This window comes from Anas platyrhynchos, chromosome 34 (assembly GCF_047663525.1).
Source record: "Anas platyrhynchos isolate ZD024472 breed Pekin duck chromosome 34, IASCAAS_PekinDuck_T2T, whole genome shotgun sequence".
Taxonomy (NCBI): domain Eukaryota; kingdom Metazoa; phylum Chordata; class Aves; order Anseriformes; family Anatidae; genus Anas; species Anas platyrhynchos.
This window is the reverse complement of record NC_092622.1, coordinates 319,088-335,280: the sequence shown is the minus strand read 5'-3', so window position 1 is coordinate 335,280 and position 16,193 is coordinate 319,088. Positions and strand designations below refer to the sequence as shown.

At 72.1% G+C, this 16,193-nt stretch overlaps 2 protein-coding genes across 2 annotated transcripts; both read right to left on the bottom strand.

The window, feature by feature from the left end:
- Window positions 1-20: 20 nt before the first annotated feature.
- Window positions 21-5,222, bottom strand: ITGB7 (integrin subunit beta 7). The gene is given in 16 exon segments (XM_072031863.1): window positions 21-154; window positions 156-176; window positions 265-425; window positions 823-1,067; window positions 1,475-1,697; window positions 2,202-2,422; window positions 2,655-2,694; window positions 2,697-2,841; window positions 3,319-3,361; window positions 3,363-3,457; window positions 3,613-3,702; window positions 3,802-3,897; window positions 3,983-4,141; window positions 4,695-4,856; window positions 4,859-4,935; window positions 5,052-5,222. Coding segments are annotated over 16 exon segments (1,953 nt in total). The 5' UTR covers window positions 5,155-5,222; the 3' UTR covers window positions 21-82.
- A 2,487-nt stretch (window positions 5,223-7,709) lies between these two features.
- RARG (retinoic acid receptor gamma) lies at window positions 7,710-15,251 on the bottom strand. The gene is given in 9 exon segments (XM_072031872.1): window positions 7,710-9,194; window positions 9,482-9,640; window positions 10,075-10,279; window positions 10,672-10,848; window positions 11,078-11,130; window positions 11,133-11,237; window positions 11,786-11,927; window positions 11,994-12,144; window positions 15,011-15,251. Coding segments are annotated over 7 exon segments (975 nt in total). The 5' UTR covers window positions 11,898-11,927; window positions 11,994-12,144; window positions 15,011-15,251; the 3' UTR covers window positions 7,710-9,030.
- Between the last annotated feature and the right edge of the window lie 942 nt (window positions 15,252-16,193).

The following is a 16,193-nucleotide window of genomic DNA, read 5'->3' as shown; positions in this document are numbered from 1 at the left end:
GCTTGTTGGTTTTTTATTGGGGGGGGGGGGGGGTCAGGGTCCGAGGACAAAACTTAGGGGCTGCTCCGAGGATGGGGGGGGGTCACTGCGAGCCCCCTGCGCCGCCGTCCCCTCGCTGCGGGCAGTAGCTGGGGTTGACGACGGTGGTGGTGGCGGCTCCGGAACAAGGGGTTGTTCTGCGGGGGGGGGGGCACAAACACGGGGTCACCGCCGGCACCGGGTCAGCCCCCCCCACTCCCACCCGCCCCCCCCCCGGTGCCGTACCTCGTCCCAGCGGGCGCGGCGCCGCTCCTGCTCGAAGCGCCGCAGCTCGCGCCGGTCGCGGAGCTCGGCCCAGCCGCGGCCCCCGGCCGCCAGCAGCAGCCCCCCCGCCACGATCCCGGCCACCAGCCCGGCCGCCAGCGCCGCCGGGTGCTGCGGGGGGGCTGCGGGGGGGGAGGGGGGGGGTCAGCGGGGCCGGGGGGACGGCCTGCACCGCCCGTCCCCCCGAACCCGGCTGGGGGTGTGCGTGGTGGCCCGGAGCCCCCCCCCAGAATGGAGCTGGGGGGGGGGGCGTGGGCACCAGGACACCCCCCAGGCCCATCTAAGGGGTGCCATGGGGGCCAGGACCCACCCCCCAAAACCAATCAAAGGGGACCCAGGGGGGCCAGGACCCCCCCACAAACTTGTCCTATGGGGGCCAGGACTCCCCAAACTCCACCCGGGATCCCCATGGGGGCCAGCCCCCCCCCCTCCCCCCCACAACCCAGTCCCGTGGGACCCTCGGGTATGGGGTTTGGGGTCCCTGGGGGCTTGGGGTCCCAGCGCCCCCCCCATGCTCACCCTCCTCAGCCCAGACGGTGACCACCACTTCCCCGCCGGCCCCCTCCTCTTCCTCCTCCTCCTCCTCGCCGCCCCCCCCCTCGATGAGGAAGATGAGGATGCGCCCGTCGGCCGCCTTCTCCCGGCACAGGGTGGGGGCCGAGGGGGCCGGGGGGGGCAGCACCCGCAGCTCCGTCCCGTTGCAGGCCTGGCTGCAGTTCCCACGCAGGGGCCCCCCCCCGAAGGCGCCGCAGTCCACGCAGTCCCTGGGGGCGGCCCCCGGCCCCGTCACGGCCCCGGCCCCAAACCCCCGGTCCCCCCCCCACAGCCCCACGTCCCCAAGGAGCCCCCCACAGCCCCACACCCGCGGCCACCCCGTCCCCTCCTTGTCCCCGTCCCCATTCCCCAGCCCCCCCGTCCCCATCCCGTCCCTGTCCCCCCGTCCCACATCCCCCTGTCCCCATCCCCCATCCCCCCCCCCCGTCCCCATCCCACCCCCACCCCGTCCCCATCCCCCTGTCCCTGCCCCCCCATTCCTGATTCCCGTCCCCCCCCAATGTCCCCGACCCCCCCCATGTCCCCCGTCCCCATCCCTCAGCCACCCCCTGTCCCCACGTCCCTTGTCCCCATGCTCCCCCCCGCCCCCCCCGCCCCCCCGCCCCCCCCCGCTCACCGCAGGCGCTGGCAGGGCCCGGGGCAGGAGGGGCAGTGGGCACAGAAGGGTCCCACGAAGCCGGGCTGGCAGCGGCAGCGCCCGCACTCGCAGCGCCCCCGCCCGCTGCACTCGCGGCCCCCCCGGTGGCAGCCGCCCCCCCCCAGGCTGCAGCCGCAGCCGCTCCCCGCGAACCCCGGGAGGCACCGGCAGCGCCCGCACTCGCACGTCCCCCGCTGCGGGCCTGCAACGGCGGCCGGCCCTCAGGACCCCCCCGCGGCACGGGGGGGGCACCGGGGGGCACGGGGGGAAAGGGGTGGGAGCGGTGGGGGGGGGAGCTGGGGGACGGGGACGGGACCCTGAGGGTGGGACCCGGGGATGGGATCCTAAGGCTGGGGGCACGGAGATGGGGGGGACCCAAAGGATGGGGACGGGGACGGGACCCCGAGGACGGGACCCAGGGGAGCGGGGTGGCCCCAGGGGATGGGGACTGAACCCACAGGGTGGGGGTGGGACCCGTGGGAAGGAGACGGGGGGACCTGGGGAAAGGGAACCCGGGGACAGGGACGGGACCCCGAGGATGGGGACGGGACCCCAAAGGACGGGGACCAACCCCATGGGACACGGCCAGGACCCAAGGGAACACGGCAGGGACGGGACCCCACGGGGACGTGCAATGGGGAGGGGACCCCCCCGAGGGATGGGGATCCCAGGGACCGGACCCCCCCGCGTCCCCCCCCGCGCCCACCTCCGCAGGGCAGCCCCTCGTGCCGCTCGCAGGCGCCGCTGTCGCACTCGCAGAAGCGGCCGCTCAGCTCGGGGGGGCACACGCAGGCGCCGCAGACGCAGTGCCCCCGGCCGCTGCAGGGGGGGGCCGTGCTGTTGGGGGGCCGGCAGCCCCCCCACACCTCCTCCTCCGCCTCCGGCCCCTCGCACTCGCAGCGCCGGCCCCGACGGCCCCCGGGGCACCTTGGGGTGGGGGCAACGGGGTCAGCCCCACAGCCCCCACCCCGTCTGACCCCGTTACCCCCACCCACCACCCCCATCAGACCCCATTGCCCCCTACCTGACCCCGTTGCCCCCCCTTGACCCCATTGCCCCATCTGACCCCATTGCCCTCTATCTGACCCCATTTCTCCCCATCTGACCCCACAGCCCCGCCCCCCCCATTGGCCCCATTGCCCCCCCCGGACCCCCGCACCTGCAGACGCCGCAGTCGAGGTCACCCCCGCGGCAGAGGGGGTGCTGGGGGCGCGCTGGGTGCAGGGGCAGTGGCAGAGGGTGCGCACCCCCAGCTGCAGCTGCTCCGGGACCCCCAGCACCCGCAGGGTCACGTTCTGGGGGGCCTCCAGGCCCGCCTCCGCCCGCACCCGCACCGTGAAGGTCACCTGGGGGGGGGGGGGCAGCCACGGGGGGTGGGGTGGGGACACCCAAGGGAGGGGGACACCCAAGGGAGGGGGGCACACGTGGGTTGGGGACGCTGACAGTGAAGGGACACACAAGGGACAGGGACACCCATGGGAAGGGGACACCCAAAGGCTGAGGACACCCACGGGATGGGGACATTTATGGGATGGGGACGCCCAATACCTGGGGACACTCATAGGATGGAAACACCCATGGGGTGGGGACACCCAAGGGAGGGGGACATCCACGGGACAGGGACACCCATGGGGTGGGGACATTCTTGGGAAGGAGACGCCCACAGAACGGGGACACCCGCAGGGTGGGGACAACCACAGGGTGGGGACACTCGTGGGAAGGGGACGCCCATGGGGTGGGGACGTTTGTGGGATGGGGACACCCATGGGGTGGGGACAGGATTGGAAGGGGACCCCCATGTGCTGCCCCCCCACTCCCCCCACCTGCTGGTTGACGCGCACACCCGAGCAGAGGCCGCGGTGGGGCTGGGGGCTCGGGGGGGCCCCCGCAGTGGGCCTGGAAGGTGAGGCTGAGCCCGGGGGGCAGCGGCGAGTGCTGCAGCTCCACCGTCGAGGTCAGGCTCTGGGGGGGGGGAAAACGTCAGCACCCCCCCCCCGTGTCCCTGCCCCTTCTGCAACCCCGTGTCCCCAGCGTCCCCCCCATGCCCTGTGCTCCCTCCATCCCCACATCCCCCGTGCCCCTGGTGTCCCCCCCGTGCCCCCCCCCGCCCCCCTCACGTTGTAGGCGTCCGTGATGAGCTGCACCACGTTGCTGGAGTCGTCCCGCAGCTCCCCCACCACCGACTTGGGGATCAGGCGGCTCAGCTCCTGCGGGGAGGGGGGGGTTCAGGGACCCGGCATCATTGCAGTGCCCCCCCCCCCCCGCACCCCCCTCACCCCCTTCCCAACCCCCCAACCCCCCCGGACCTTGTAGAGCGGCACCGTGGGCCGGGTGACGGCGAAGATGGGCTGGATGTTGGCGGCCGACAGCACCTGCGCCAGGTGCCCCACCGAGGGGTAATCCTGCAGGGGGGGGGGGGACACGAGTGGATGCTGCACACGCCCCCCCCCTCAAAAATAAAAGCCCCCCTGCCCCCCCAGCACCTACGTAGAGGTGGCTGCGGTTGTAGACGCCGCTGGCGTCCAGGTGGCAGCGGCTGTCGCTGGGCAGGACGATGCCGGCCAGGCGCCCGTCGCCCGCCGTGTGGAAGGCGTCGTCCGAGGCGAAGACCAGCAGCCGCGTCACGGGGCGCCAGCCGATGCGCTCCTGCGGGCACCGGGCCTTGCACGCGCACAGGGCTTGCACGCGCACCGCGCCTTGCACACGCGGGGCGGGCGCAGCGCCGCGCTCTGCTTGCGGCCAGCCACGGCTGCTCCCCGCAGCCCCCAGCTTGCACACCGGCGGGCGTGCACACGTGAACACCCACCCGTGTGTGCCCGTTCGCACGCACCCGCCGTCCTGCCCGCACCACCACGCGTGCGCAGCAGCGCTCTTGCACACCCGCGCTCTCCTGCATGCGCCACTGCTCCCGCGTGCAGCCCCGCTCTTGCGCACGCAGATACCCCTGCACACGTCTGCACTCTTGCACGCACGCTCTCATGCAGACTTGCCTGCACCCCTCCTCTTGCAGAGAGCCCCCCCTTTGCATGTGTCCCCCTTGCACGTGTCCCTCTCTTGCACGCCCTCCCCCCTCTTTCTCTCTCGCACGCCCCCCCTTGCTGTCTCGCACACACCTGCTCTCGTGCACGTCCTCTCTTGCACGCCCCCTCTCCCGCCTGTCCCCCCTCGCCCCCAGCCGCCCCCAGCCTCCAGCCCCCACCTGGCACAGCGCCACCTGCATCATGGCGTCGAAGCCCCCCTCGGGCGCGTCGAGGTTGCCGGAGATGCGCTGCCCCTCCAGGCGCCGCGTGAACTCCCCGGCGTCGGCTGTGAGCGAGAGGAGGTGGCGGAAGGCGGCGGGGGGGTCGCAGGGCTGCCCCGCTCGGGGCAGGGGTTCTGCAGCTTGGAGGGCACCGTGCTGACGAACGGCAGCACCGGCTTGTCCACGAAGGTGCCGAAGCCTGCGAGAGGCACGGGGATGGCGCGCTCAGGATGGTTTTTTTTTTGGGGGGGTGCAGGTTTTTTTTTGGTGTTTTCTCTTTGTTTGTTTGTTTTCTTTCCGGGGGGGGGGGCCCACCGATGCGCACGGAGGCGGAGGCGTTGCGCAGGGCGGCCAGCAGGTCGCTGCCCAGGCGGCGCAGCGTGTGCAGGTCGTCGCGCATGGAGTAGGAGAGGTCCATCAGGTAGTAGAGGTCCAGCGGGAGGCCGCCCGCGCGCCGGAACCGCACCTCCAGGGACAGCTCCTCACCTGGGGGGGGGGAAGAGGTCAGGGACCCCCCGGACCTCAGTGTCCTATCTCCCCACCCCCCAGTGCACCCCTTCTCCCCCCAACCCCGTTTACCCCCCCTTCCACCCCCACCTCCCCCAATTCCTCCCCCCTCCCCCTTCCACCCCCATTACGCCCCCCACCCCCTTTCCGCCCCCATTCCCCCCATCACCCTCAATCCCCCCACATCGCCCCCATTCCCCCCCATCACCCCTTCCATCCCCCAATTCCCCCCATCATTCCCCACCCCCCCAATTCCCCCATTCTGCCCCCCCCCCCGCACCAGGCCGAAGCTCCAGCTCCATCCTCTGGGGCCGCAGCTGGCGGCTCTGCGTCCCGGCCCCCCCGGCCCCCCCAGCTCCTCGTCCTCCAGCACCCGCGTGCCCCCGCGGGGCTCCAGCACGGCCTGGGGGGGCAGCCGGCGCGCTCCAGGGCCTCCCGGGGGGCGCAGCGCGACGCCTCCGCCTGGCCCCCCCGCGTGAAGTCCTGCGGGGGGGCAGCACCCACCTGGGTCCCGGGTCCTGCACCCATGGTGGGTGCTGCACCCAGCACCCTGCAGCACCCTGCACCCCACATCCGCCCCCTGCACCCAGCGCTTGCACCGCTCCCCCTGCACCCCCCAGCACCCAGCACCCCCCGGGACCCGCCCCCCCTTGCAGCACCCCCCACCCAGCACCCCACATCCGCCCCCTGCACCCTGCACGCCCCCCGCTCCCCCACCCATCACCCCCCCCGCCCCCCTGGGACGTGTGAGACGGGGCCGGGTGCGCCCCCCCCGCCCCCCCCCCCGCTGTTTGTCACCGAGGTTTCGCTGCTTCCTGGTGACAAACCGCGGGGCCCGGGGGGGCGGGCACCAAGGGGACAGGGGCACGGCGAGCACCCCACGGCACAGGGGGGACGGGGGGCACCGGGGACAGGGGGGGACACCGGGGAGAACAGGGACCCCGGGGACTTTGGGGGACTCTGGGGACAGGGGGGACCCCAGGCACAGTGAGGACCCCAGGGCCCAGGGACCCCCGGGACCCCCCTCCTGGAGACCTCAGGAACCCCCGTGCCCCCCCATGTGGTGCGTGGGGCACCCAGGGGGTATTGGGGTCCCCCCCGGGCCCCCCCCCGGCACAGCGCGACTCTGGGAGACCCCCAGGCCCCCCCGGAATCAGTCAGGGACCTGCAGGGAACCCCCCGATGGGGACCCCAACCCTCAACGCGAACCCCCAAGAGGAGGGACCCCCCCCCCCCAGGACATTGCCCTCCTTCCCCCCCGGCCCAGCACGCAGGGACCCCCCCAGGACATTGCCCCCCCCCAGGACACGGGGTTCCCCATTCCCCAAGGGGGCAGGTGAGAGTTGGGGGTGAGCCCCCCCGCGGGGATGCCCTGGGGGTCCCGGGGGGGGGTCTCGGGGGGGTTCTCGGGGGGGAGGGGCCCGGGGGGGGGGTCTCACTCACCGGCTCCTCGCACCAGGCGCAGCGGGGGTGTGAGCGGATGCACTCCTCGCAGGTGGGCTGCGGCTGGCAGGAGCCTGCGGCAGGCCGGGGGGTCAGGGGGGTCCCGGGGGGGGGTCCCCATCCTCTCATCCCCCCCCCACCTTACCTGCCCCCCCCGGGGCCGCCAGCAGCAGCGGCAGCAGCAGGAGCCCCCCCGGCCGCCCCATGGTCCCGGTGCTGCAGGAGGAGGCAGCGGCTGCGGGGCCCCCCCCGGGGCGGGGCAGGGCGGGGCGGGGCGGGGGGGGGCCGCATCCTGCCCCCTAGGGGAGGGCTGCGGGGGGGGGGGGCGGGCGCTCGGGGGGTTCACGGGGGGGTCACTACGGGGTCATGGGGGGGGTCACGGGGGGTCATGGGGGGGGCAGCGCAGCCCGTGCCGGTGTCGCCCCCCCGCGGCCACCCCGGGCCCAGCAGCCACCGGCCGGGGGAGGGGGAATAAAAGGCGGGGGGGCCGGTGGGGGGGGTGATGTGTGGGAGGGGGGCACCGTGTCCCCGCCTTGTCCCGGAGGGTGGTCTCAGGTGTCCCCCCCCCGTCCCACGGGGCGTCCCCTTGTCCCCAGGAAGGAGTTAGCGGGGGGGGGGCTGTCCCCAGGTGCCCCCCATCACATCGGGGGAATCCCATTGTCCCCAGGTGTCCCCCATTATCCGGGGGGTGCACCCCTTGCTCCCAGGAACCCCCCCATTACCCCGGGGGGGTCCCTCCACTGCCCCCCACTACCCCTGGTCCCCCCCTGCTGTCCCCCCTCATCACCCGGGGGGGGGCCATTACCTAGGGGGGTCCCCATTGTCTCGGGTGTCTCCAATTACTCTGGGGGGGGCTGTCATTGTCCCCCATTATTTGAGGTCCCCCCCACTGCCCTCCCGTTATTCTGCCCCCCACCCCCGCACAGTGCCCCGTTATCCCCTTGGTGCCCCCCCCCCGCCCCGTGGCGTGTCCCGTGCCCCCCCCACCCCCCCGGGGGGGTCCCCAAGGAGCACGCCGCCCCCCTCGTTTCCATTTCTTTATTTTGCAAAAATAGAAAAGCCCCGTGGCCCCCCCGGGGGGGGGGCGGGGCGAGCTGTAAACATGGCTGCGGGGCCCCCCCCCGCGGCGGGGGGGGCAGCTCGGGCACCGGGGGCGACGACAGCGGGGTGGGGGGGAGGGGGGGAAACCCCCCCCCCCGGGACCCTCCCCTCCATTGTCTGGGGGTTTGGGGGGGGCCCGGTGTAAACGCAAAGGAATAAATAACGGAGAAAAGTGCTGCCCCGGGGGGGGGCACCCCCCGTGTAGTGTAACGGGCCCCCCAGCCAGCCCTGCACCCCCAAAACTATGTGGAGGGGGGCGTGGGAGGGGGGCGGGTCCAGCGCTGGGGGGGGAGGGGGAGGGCAGGGGCACCCCCCCACACACCCAGCCAGGCTGGGGGTAACAGACATCGGGGGGGGGAACAATTTGGTCCCGGGGGCAATTGGGGGCCCCCTCCCCCCCTTGTAAAGCTGCCCTGGGAGGGATTTGGGAAGGGGGGGGGGCACGGGGCAGGGCCCCCCCCCACAGCATCAGGGTCTATATGGCTTCGAACCCCCCACTCGGGGGGGGGGGGGGAACCGCACGCCCCCATCTTTGTCTCTGTAGTGTTGTGTGCCCGAGGGGGGGGGGTGGGGGGCAAAGACAAGGGGGGGAGATTTTGGGGCCCCCCACCCCAACAGCATAGAAAAAGCAAAACCCACAAGCAGCTCCCCCCCCCCCAACCACCACTTTTATATAAAATAACCCAGCAAATAAAATGCTCCCCCCCGGTACAGCTGGGGGGGGCGAGTCCTATCTTCTGCACCCCCTCCCCAAACAGCACCCCCCGGGGGGGGAAGCAGGGTCCCCCCCCCAAATCCACCCTGTCTCATTTTGTCTTCCTAGACACGAATAAATAAAGTCCTGGCTGCACCCCCCCCTGTTTTTTTAGGGGGGGGCACGGTGGGGGGGGGCACACAGCACTCCTAGGGGTGCCGGTCGTTAATGGGGGGGGGGCGATTTCTGTCCATTGTTGCCCCCTCCTTTAAGCACCTCCTGAAGCATGGGAGGGGGGGGTTGGTGGGGGGGGGCCTTTGGCATGAAGCTGAGGTTTGGGGGGGCCCCCCCGGACCCCCCCAGCTTAAGGCAACGGCTGCGCCACGGGGCCTGGCTCCGTCAGTCTCTGGAGCCCCACCCTTGCAAAAAGTTTTCTTTTGTTGGGGGGGGGGAATGGGGGGGACACCGTGCCCCCCTCCCGCCCCCCCAGCGGCTGTGTTGTATGGGGGGAGGCGGGAAGCGGTGGGCACCCTCCCTCCGCCCCCCAGCTTAGGGCGAGGCAGGGGGCCGGGGGGGGCGGCGTGGTCCGCGGGGGGGGGGCGGGGGGGGTGGCGCCTCCTCCTCGAACATCTCGGGGTTCTCCAGCATCTCGCGGATCAGGGGGGGCATCGGGCCCGGGATCTCCATCTTCAGCGTGATGGCGCGCTCCGCACCTGCCCCCCCCCCCACAAATCGGCTGTGTCACCCCCCCGCACCGGGACACCCCCCCCCCCCTCGGGAGCTTTCCCCCAACCCCACGGGCTCCTTGTGAGCCCCCCCAAAACTCCCCCCAACCCCCCCCCCCCACTTCTCCACCCCCCTGCCCCCCCGTGGCCCCCCCCATTGCCCTCCCGTGCCTCCGCCCCGGCCCGCCCACTACTCCCCCATACCCCCACACCGCCCCCCACACTACCCCCCCCCCCCCCGGTGCCCCCCCCGCGCCCCCCCCCCCCCCGCGCACCCTTGGTGCTGATGCCGCGCAGGTCGGTGATTTTCATCAGCATGCGGGGGAACATGTGGGGCTCGCGGGGCCGCCGCCGCCGCGCGTACACCCGCAGCGCCTCCAGCAGCGGCTCCTGCAGCCGCTCCACCTTCTGCGGCTCCTCCAGGTCCATGCGGTCTGGGGGGGGGGGGGGGGGGGGGCGTCAGGACCCCCTCCCCAACCCCCCCCCGAAAAAAAAAACGGCCGTGTCCTGCAGGACCGCGCCCCACAACCCCCAGCCCCCCCCCCTCATCTCACCTCAACACCCCTGAGCCCCCCCCCGCCGCCCAGCCCCCCTCACCCCCCACACCCCCTGACCCCCCGTGACCTCCCCCGCAGCCCCCCACACCTCTGTGACCCCTCCAGCCCCCCCAGCCTCCCTGGGACCCCTTCAGCCCCTCCCAACCCCCGACTTCCCCCCCCTTGCAGCCCCCCGTGCCCCCCCTCGCCCCCCCACACCCCCTGCAGCTCACTGTAACCCCCACAGCCCCCACACCCCCTGAGACCCTGTGACCCCCGGCCCCCTGCGACCCCCCCCCCATCCCCTCAGCCCCCCCCTGACCCCCCCGCACCGCCGCAGATGAGGCAGATGGCGCTGAGCAGCCCGGTCTCGGTGTCGTCCATGCCCAGGGGCAGCAGCTGCCCGGCGAAGGCGAAGACGAGGTCGGTGAGGGGCCCGAAGCCGGCGTTGTGCATCTGCGTGCGCGTCAGCGTCAGCCCGTCCGAGAACGTCATCGTGTCCTGCTCCGGGGTGTAGCGCGTGCAGATCCGCAGCATCTGGGGGGGGGGAGCGGGGGGGTCAGCGCTGACACCCCCCAAAAAGAAACCAACACTCCACTGCACGGCCCCCGCCGGTGCAGCGCGTGCACATCCCAACAGCATGCGGGAGGGTCGGTGCCGACACCCCCCCCAAAAAACACCCCCCCATTGCACACCCCCCCCCCGGCACAGCATGAGCAGATCTGCAGCCTCTGGGGGGAGGAGGAATGGGGGGGGTCAGCGCTGACATCCCCCAAAAAAAAACCCCTTCATCGCACACCCCCCTGGTGCAGCGCGTGCAGATCCGCAGCATCTGTGGGACGGGGAACTGGGGGGGGGCAGCGCCCACCCCCCTCCCCACCCCCACCCCCCTCCCCCGCTGATTCCCATGCCCCCCCGCCCCCCCGCACCAGGATGTCGAGGCAGGCGGCCTTGAGCAGCGTGATCTGGTCGGCGATGGTGAGCGCGGTGAAGCCGGGCAGGCGCTTGGCGAACTCCACGATCTTGATGATGCACTTGGTGGCCAGCTCGCTGAACTTGTCCCACAGCCCCAGGTCCAGCTGCACGCGGTGCTCCGCGCTCGAGTTCTGGGGGGGGTCACCAGGGAGGGGGTCACCAGTTGGGGGTCACTGCCCCCCCCCTGCATCCCCGGCTCTGGCTGCACGCGGTGCTCCGGGGCCACCAGGGGTGGGCACGAGGTTACTGGGGATGGGCATGGGGTCACCAGAGGTGGGCGTGGGGTTACCGGGGGGGGCACGGGGTTACCGGGGGAGGGCCCCCCACCCGCTGCCCCCCCCCAGGGCGGCGGGGGCTCACCGTGGTGTACTTGCCCAGCTGGCAGAGCGAGGGGAAGGTCTCGGTGTGCGCCTGCGCACCCTCTGGATCAGCTCCTCCAGCGCCGGGCTCAGCTCGCGCCCGGCCGCCTCCGCCCCCCCCCGTGCCTCCTTCTTCTTCTTGTTGCGGTCATTGCGCACGGCTGCGGGGGGGGGGACATGCGGTGAAGGGGGGGGGACACGCGGGGGGGGCGTGGTGATGCTATGGGGTGGGCTGTGGGGCACGGCAGGACCCCCCAGCGCGCCCACCCCGGTGTGGTGTGACTGCTGGGGGTAACAGAGGTGGGGGTTTTCTTTGGGGAGGGGGGGGGTTGGGGGGGGGGTCGCGGGGTGCCCCCATTCCCACCCCGTCCCCAGGCTGCGTTTCCTCCCCCCGCCCTTGGGGGTCGCGGGGACAGGATGTGCCAGCAGCAGGATATCCACATATAGCACAGCGTGGCCTGGGGGGGGGGGGGGGGGGCTACCAAGGCACCCCCCTCAGTACAGTACACCCCCCCCAAAATAAAAAAAAAGCCACGTCCCTCCCCCCCCCCCAATAAATAAATAAATAAAGAACCAACCCCCCCGACCCCACCCTGGGGATGGCAGAGCAGGGGGGAGGAAAGCCGCAGGGGGGGGGGTGCGGAGCGGGGGTGTCCCAGCTTTTTTGGGGGGGGGGTTTCTGATTTAGGTGCCCCCCCGCCCCACGCACCCTCCTTGGACATGCCGACGTCGAAGCACTTCTGCAGGCGGCAGGACTGGCAGCGGTTGCGCGTGGCCTTGTTGATGTGGCAGCGGCCGTCGCGGTGGCACGTGTACACCATGTTCTTCTGGATGCTGCGGCGGAAAAAGCCCTGCGGGGGGGTCAGGAGCCTGGGGGGGGGGGGGGGTGTCCGTGCGGGGGTGTGCCCCCCCCTCACCTTGCAGCCCTCGCAGGAGCTGACGCCGTAGTGGTACCCCGAGGACTTGTCGCTGCAGACGAAGCAGGGCTTGTAGACGCGGGGCGGGGGCGGCGGCGAGGGGGGGAGCCGGGCACCATCTCCGGGGGGGGGCTGCGCGGCGCCTCCAAGCCTTTTGGGGGGACACGGGGACACGGTGGGGGGTCAGCATGGTGCTGGCTGAGCCCCCCCCCCCCACACACACTCACACAGCGCCCCTGCGGGTGGGATTTTTGCCCCCCCCCCCCCCCCCCCTCAGTGTCCTGCTTGCTTCAAAGGGAAACTGAGGAACAAGCCGGGGGGGGTGGCAGCACTTTGGGGGGGGCACAGGCCCTAGAGGGGGGGCGTGCCCCCCCCCCACACACAGTGGGAGATGGAGGGGGGCGAGGGGTAAAGAGGGAGGGGACAGATGGGGGGGGGACAGGGGGATCCCCAGGCAGTGCCACCCCCCCTTGTGGAAAGAACGCGGGGGGGGGTGTCACAGTGTACCCCCCCCCATGTCACCCTGTCCCTGTGCCCCCCCCAATCCCCCTGCACCCAGGGGGGGGCACTTGTTATTTTTTTTAGGGGGGGTCAGTTTTTTTCCCGCTTGCGTCTGGGCGCGGCCCCTTGTGCGCAAGCAGGGGGGGGCAGCGGGGGGGCCGGCGGTTTTTTTAAGGGAAAAAAAAAATATAAAAAGGCGAAATTGCTGAAATTGAGGAAATTCCTGCCCGGGGCCAGCGGGCCCCAAAACGCTCCCAGCTGGGTGCGGGGGGGGGCGAGAAGGGGGGTGGGGGGGTGATGGGGCATTGGGGGGGTGTTTTTTCGGGGGGGAGGTGTTTTTTTTTGGGGGGGTCTTTGTGGGGGGTTGGGGGGAGTTGGGGGTGGACTTTTTTGTTTTTTTTATTTTTGGGGGGGTGTTTTTTTTTTGGGAGGGGGCTCTTAGAGAGGTTTTATGGGGGTGTTTTTTTTAGGGGGGGGGTTGTTTGCCGATCCCCAGCCGCTGGCCCCCCCCTGCCCCCCCCCCGCCACAACCACAGGCACGCACCACACCCAGCGCCGCCCCGCGCAGGCGCCGCACGGCCGGGGGGGGAATCGGGTGAGGGGGGCACCCCAAAGGCCCCCCCCCGGCACCTCCCGAAATATCTGGGTGCCCCCCCGGCCCCCCCCATCTCCTCCACCCTGCCTCAGTTTCCCCCCCCCCCGAAGGCAGCAGCATTTTTTCCCCTTTTTGTGGATGCTGTGATTATTTTTTTTTTTCGGAGGGGGGGGGACAAGGCAGGCGCTCACACCCCGAAACCTGCCCCCCCCCGGGGGGGGCACGCCCCGTTGTGCTATTTTTTTTTTGGGGGGGGGGGGCCGGGATTAAGCAGGATCCCCCCCAGCACATGGAGCACAGAGCCAGTTGGTGATTTGGGTGGGAGCGAATATTAAAACGGGGGGGGGGGGGGAAACGGGCGGACCCCCACCCCCCACACCTCTGGGGGGGTGTCCGGGGGGGGCAGCACGTTTTGGGGCGGCCCCGCAGGGGTTAAGTGCCACATGGAGCCGGCGGACGGCCAGCACTGGGCGGCTTCCAGTGCGGGACTGGAACCAGTTGGGCGGGGGGGGGGGCCCTGCCCATGGAGCGGGGGGGGGCCCAGCCCCGAGCCCCCCTCCCACCAAAAAAAAAAAAACAAACAACAACACAAAACAGCGCCGTGTTCCCCAGAATGAGTGGGGCTGGGATTTTTTTTTCTGGGGGGAGGGCAGCAATGGGACCCCCCCCCCCGCAAAATCTCCCCAGCTCCCCCAGCCCCCCCTGTTACCCCCCCAAAGCCGGGGCTCCGTGACCCCCCCCAAAACCAGCCAGGCACAAATCTCACCCCCCCCCCCCCCCAGTCTGGGCACCCCTGGGACATGGGGGGGGGCACACGGGAGGGGGGGTGCCCCCCTCGGGGCTGTGAACACCCCCGCACGGATTTGCTCACCCACCTTGCACACGTGCTGCCCCCATGCACGCCCACAGATGTGCACTCCCCCCCCCCGAGCTCACCCAGTGCCCCACGGCGTTTGCACGCTCACCCCCTGTGCTTGCACACTTGACCCCCCCACTTGCACACTCACCCCCCCCCCCAGGCACGCAGCCCGCCCCCCACGTGGTGCTGTCACACCCACACACCCCGGCTGCGTCTCACGGGCACCGCTGGCACGCTCGCTCACGCCCACACGCCCGGCACGCACACGCACACGCACACGCACACACGCACGCACACCCGCAGCCAGCACGGCTCAGCCACACGCACTCGTGCACCATTGCACACTCACACCGTCGCTCACCATCACACATTCGTGCACCATCACACTCACGGCGTTGCACACTCACACCACCGCACACCCTCGCCCTGTTGCACACCTATGGCCTCACTCACGTGTAGCCGCCCACCTGCACACGCTCTCGCACTCCCACTCCCAGCTCACACTCGCCCTCACTCACGGGCTCGTACCCACACACACTTGTTCACCCCCCCCTCACACCCCCCACAGCCCCGCTCAGTCACTCACCCCCATCCTTACACACTCACCCCCATCCTTACACACTCACCCCCTCGCTCACCCTCACTCCCTCACTCCCCCCCCACCCTCGCTGTCATTTTCACGCTCCCCCCCCCGTCACCCCCACTCCCCCCCATCCTTACCCTGTCCCCCCCACTCCCCCCCGCTCCCCCCCACCCCCTGCTCACCCCCCCCACTCCGTGCGCTCACTCCCGCTCCCCCCCACCCGCTCACGCCCTCCCCCACCCTTACCCCCCCTCCACGCCCAGCCTCACCCCCCCACTCCCAGTCCCACTGTCACACGCACCCTCACCCCCCCTCCCCCCCCCCGCACTTCCCACTCACAGCCCCCGACTCCCCCTCGTCCCCCGTCAGCCCCCCACTCCCACTCCCCCCCCACTGCCCCCCACCCCCCCCCGCTCCCCCTGCCCCCCCCTCCCCGTCCCGCCGCCCCCCCCAGCCCCCCCCCGGCCCCCCCCGCTCACCGAGGCGCCCCCCCGGCAGCGCTCCCCGCCGGTTGGTGACGTCGTGGAGCCGGCGCGGGGCCGGCAGCGCCCCCAGGCAGCCCAGCATCGGGGCCGGGGCCGGACCGGGACCGGGACAGCGCCAACGGGCACCGGGCACCGGGCACCGCCGAGCGGCCCCGCCCCGCCGCCACCGGGCCCCGGGCACCGGCACCGGGCGCGGCCCCGCTCGGCCCCGGCCCCGCCACGGCGGAGCCGCGGAGAGACCGCCCCGGGGGGGGGCGGGGCGGGGCGGGGGCACCGGGACGGGGGGGAGCGGGGGGGACACGGGGAATCCGGGACGGGACGGGCGGGGGGAGCGGGGGACACGGGGGGGCACGGGGATGGGACGGGACGGGCGGGGGGGCGGCGATGGGGAGGGGCCGGGGGGGGCCGGGGTAAAAGGGGGGGCAGGGATGGGGCCGGGGGGTCAGGGGGAGCCGGGGACAGGGGGACACGGGACAAGGGGGCAGGGGGCCGGGGGGGGGGGGACACGGTGTGTGGCACGGGGATGGGGGCACGGGGACGTGGGGTGGGACACGGGGTCCTGCAGTGCCCCCCCCCGAGTCCCCAGTTAAAGGCCCCAATTAATTAAAGGCCCCAATTAAAGGCCCCGGGCAGGGGCCCCGGTTAACCCTACCCATGGATAAGGGGCACTGGGACACGCCCCCTCCCCGTGCACGGCCTTGCACGCTCCTGCACTTTGCACGCCTTTGCACAGGGCCACCCTGGAGGCAGCGGATGGCAGGGCTCCGTGCAAGGGGCCCAGGGGCGTGCAAGGCTTGCACGAGGAAGGTGTTTCTGCAGAAGTGCAACACGGGCGTGAGTTAGTGCAAGGGGCGTGTGCCAAAGGTGTTGCACAGGTTTCACGAGGGCTTGGTGCAACCTGTGCACATGTGAGGCTTTGCACACCAGCTACAGTCAGGTCGGGGGGGGTGGAGCTGCAGCAGGCCCCTTGCACACGCGCGTGCGAGGCCTCCCTGCTCACGCTGCCCCGCCCTGGAGCACGCTGGGAAGCCGGGAGTGCCGCCAACGCCCGCGGCACTCCCAGGGCACGACGGGACACAGGCGGCACGCCAAGGGCCCCGGGCGCTCCCAGGGCACCACGGGACACGGGGCACGCTGGGGCACGGGCTGTCACGCCGGCCTGCGCGTGCACCGGGCC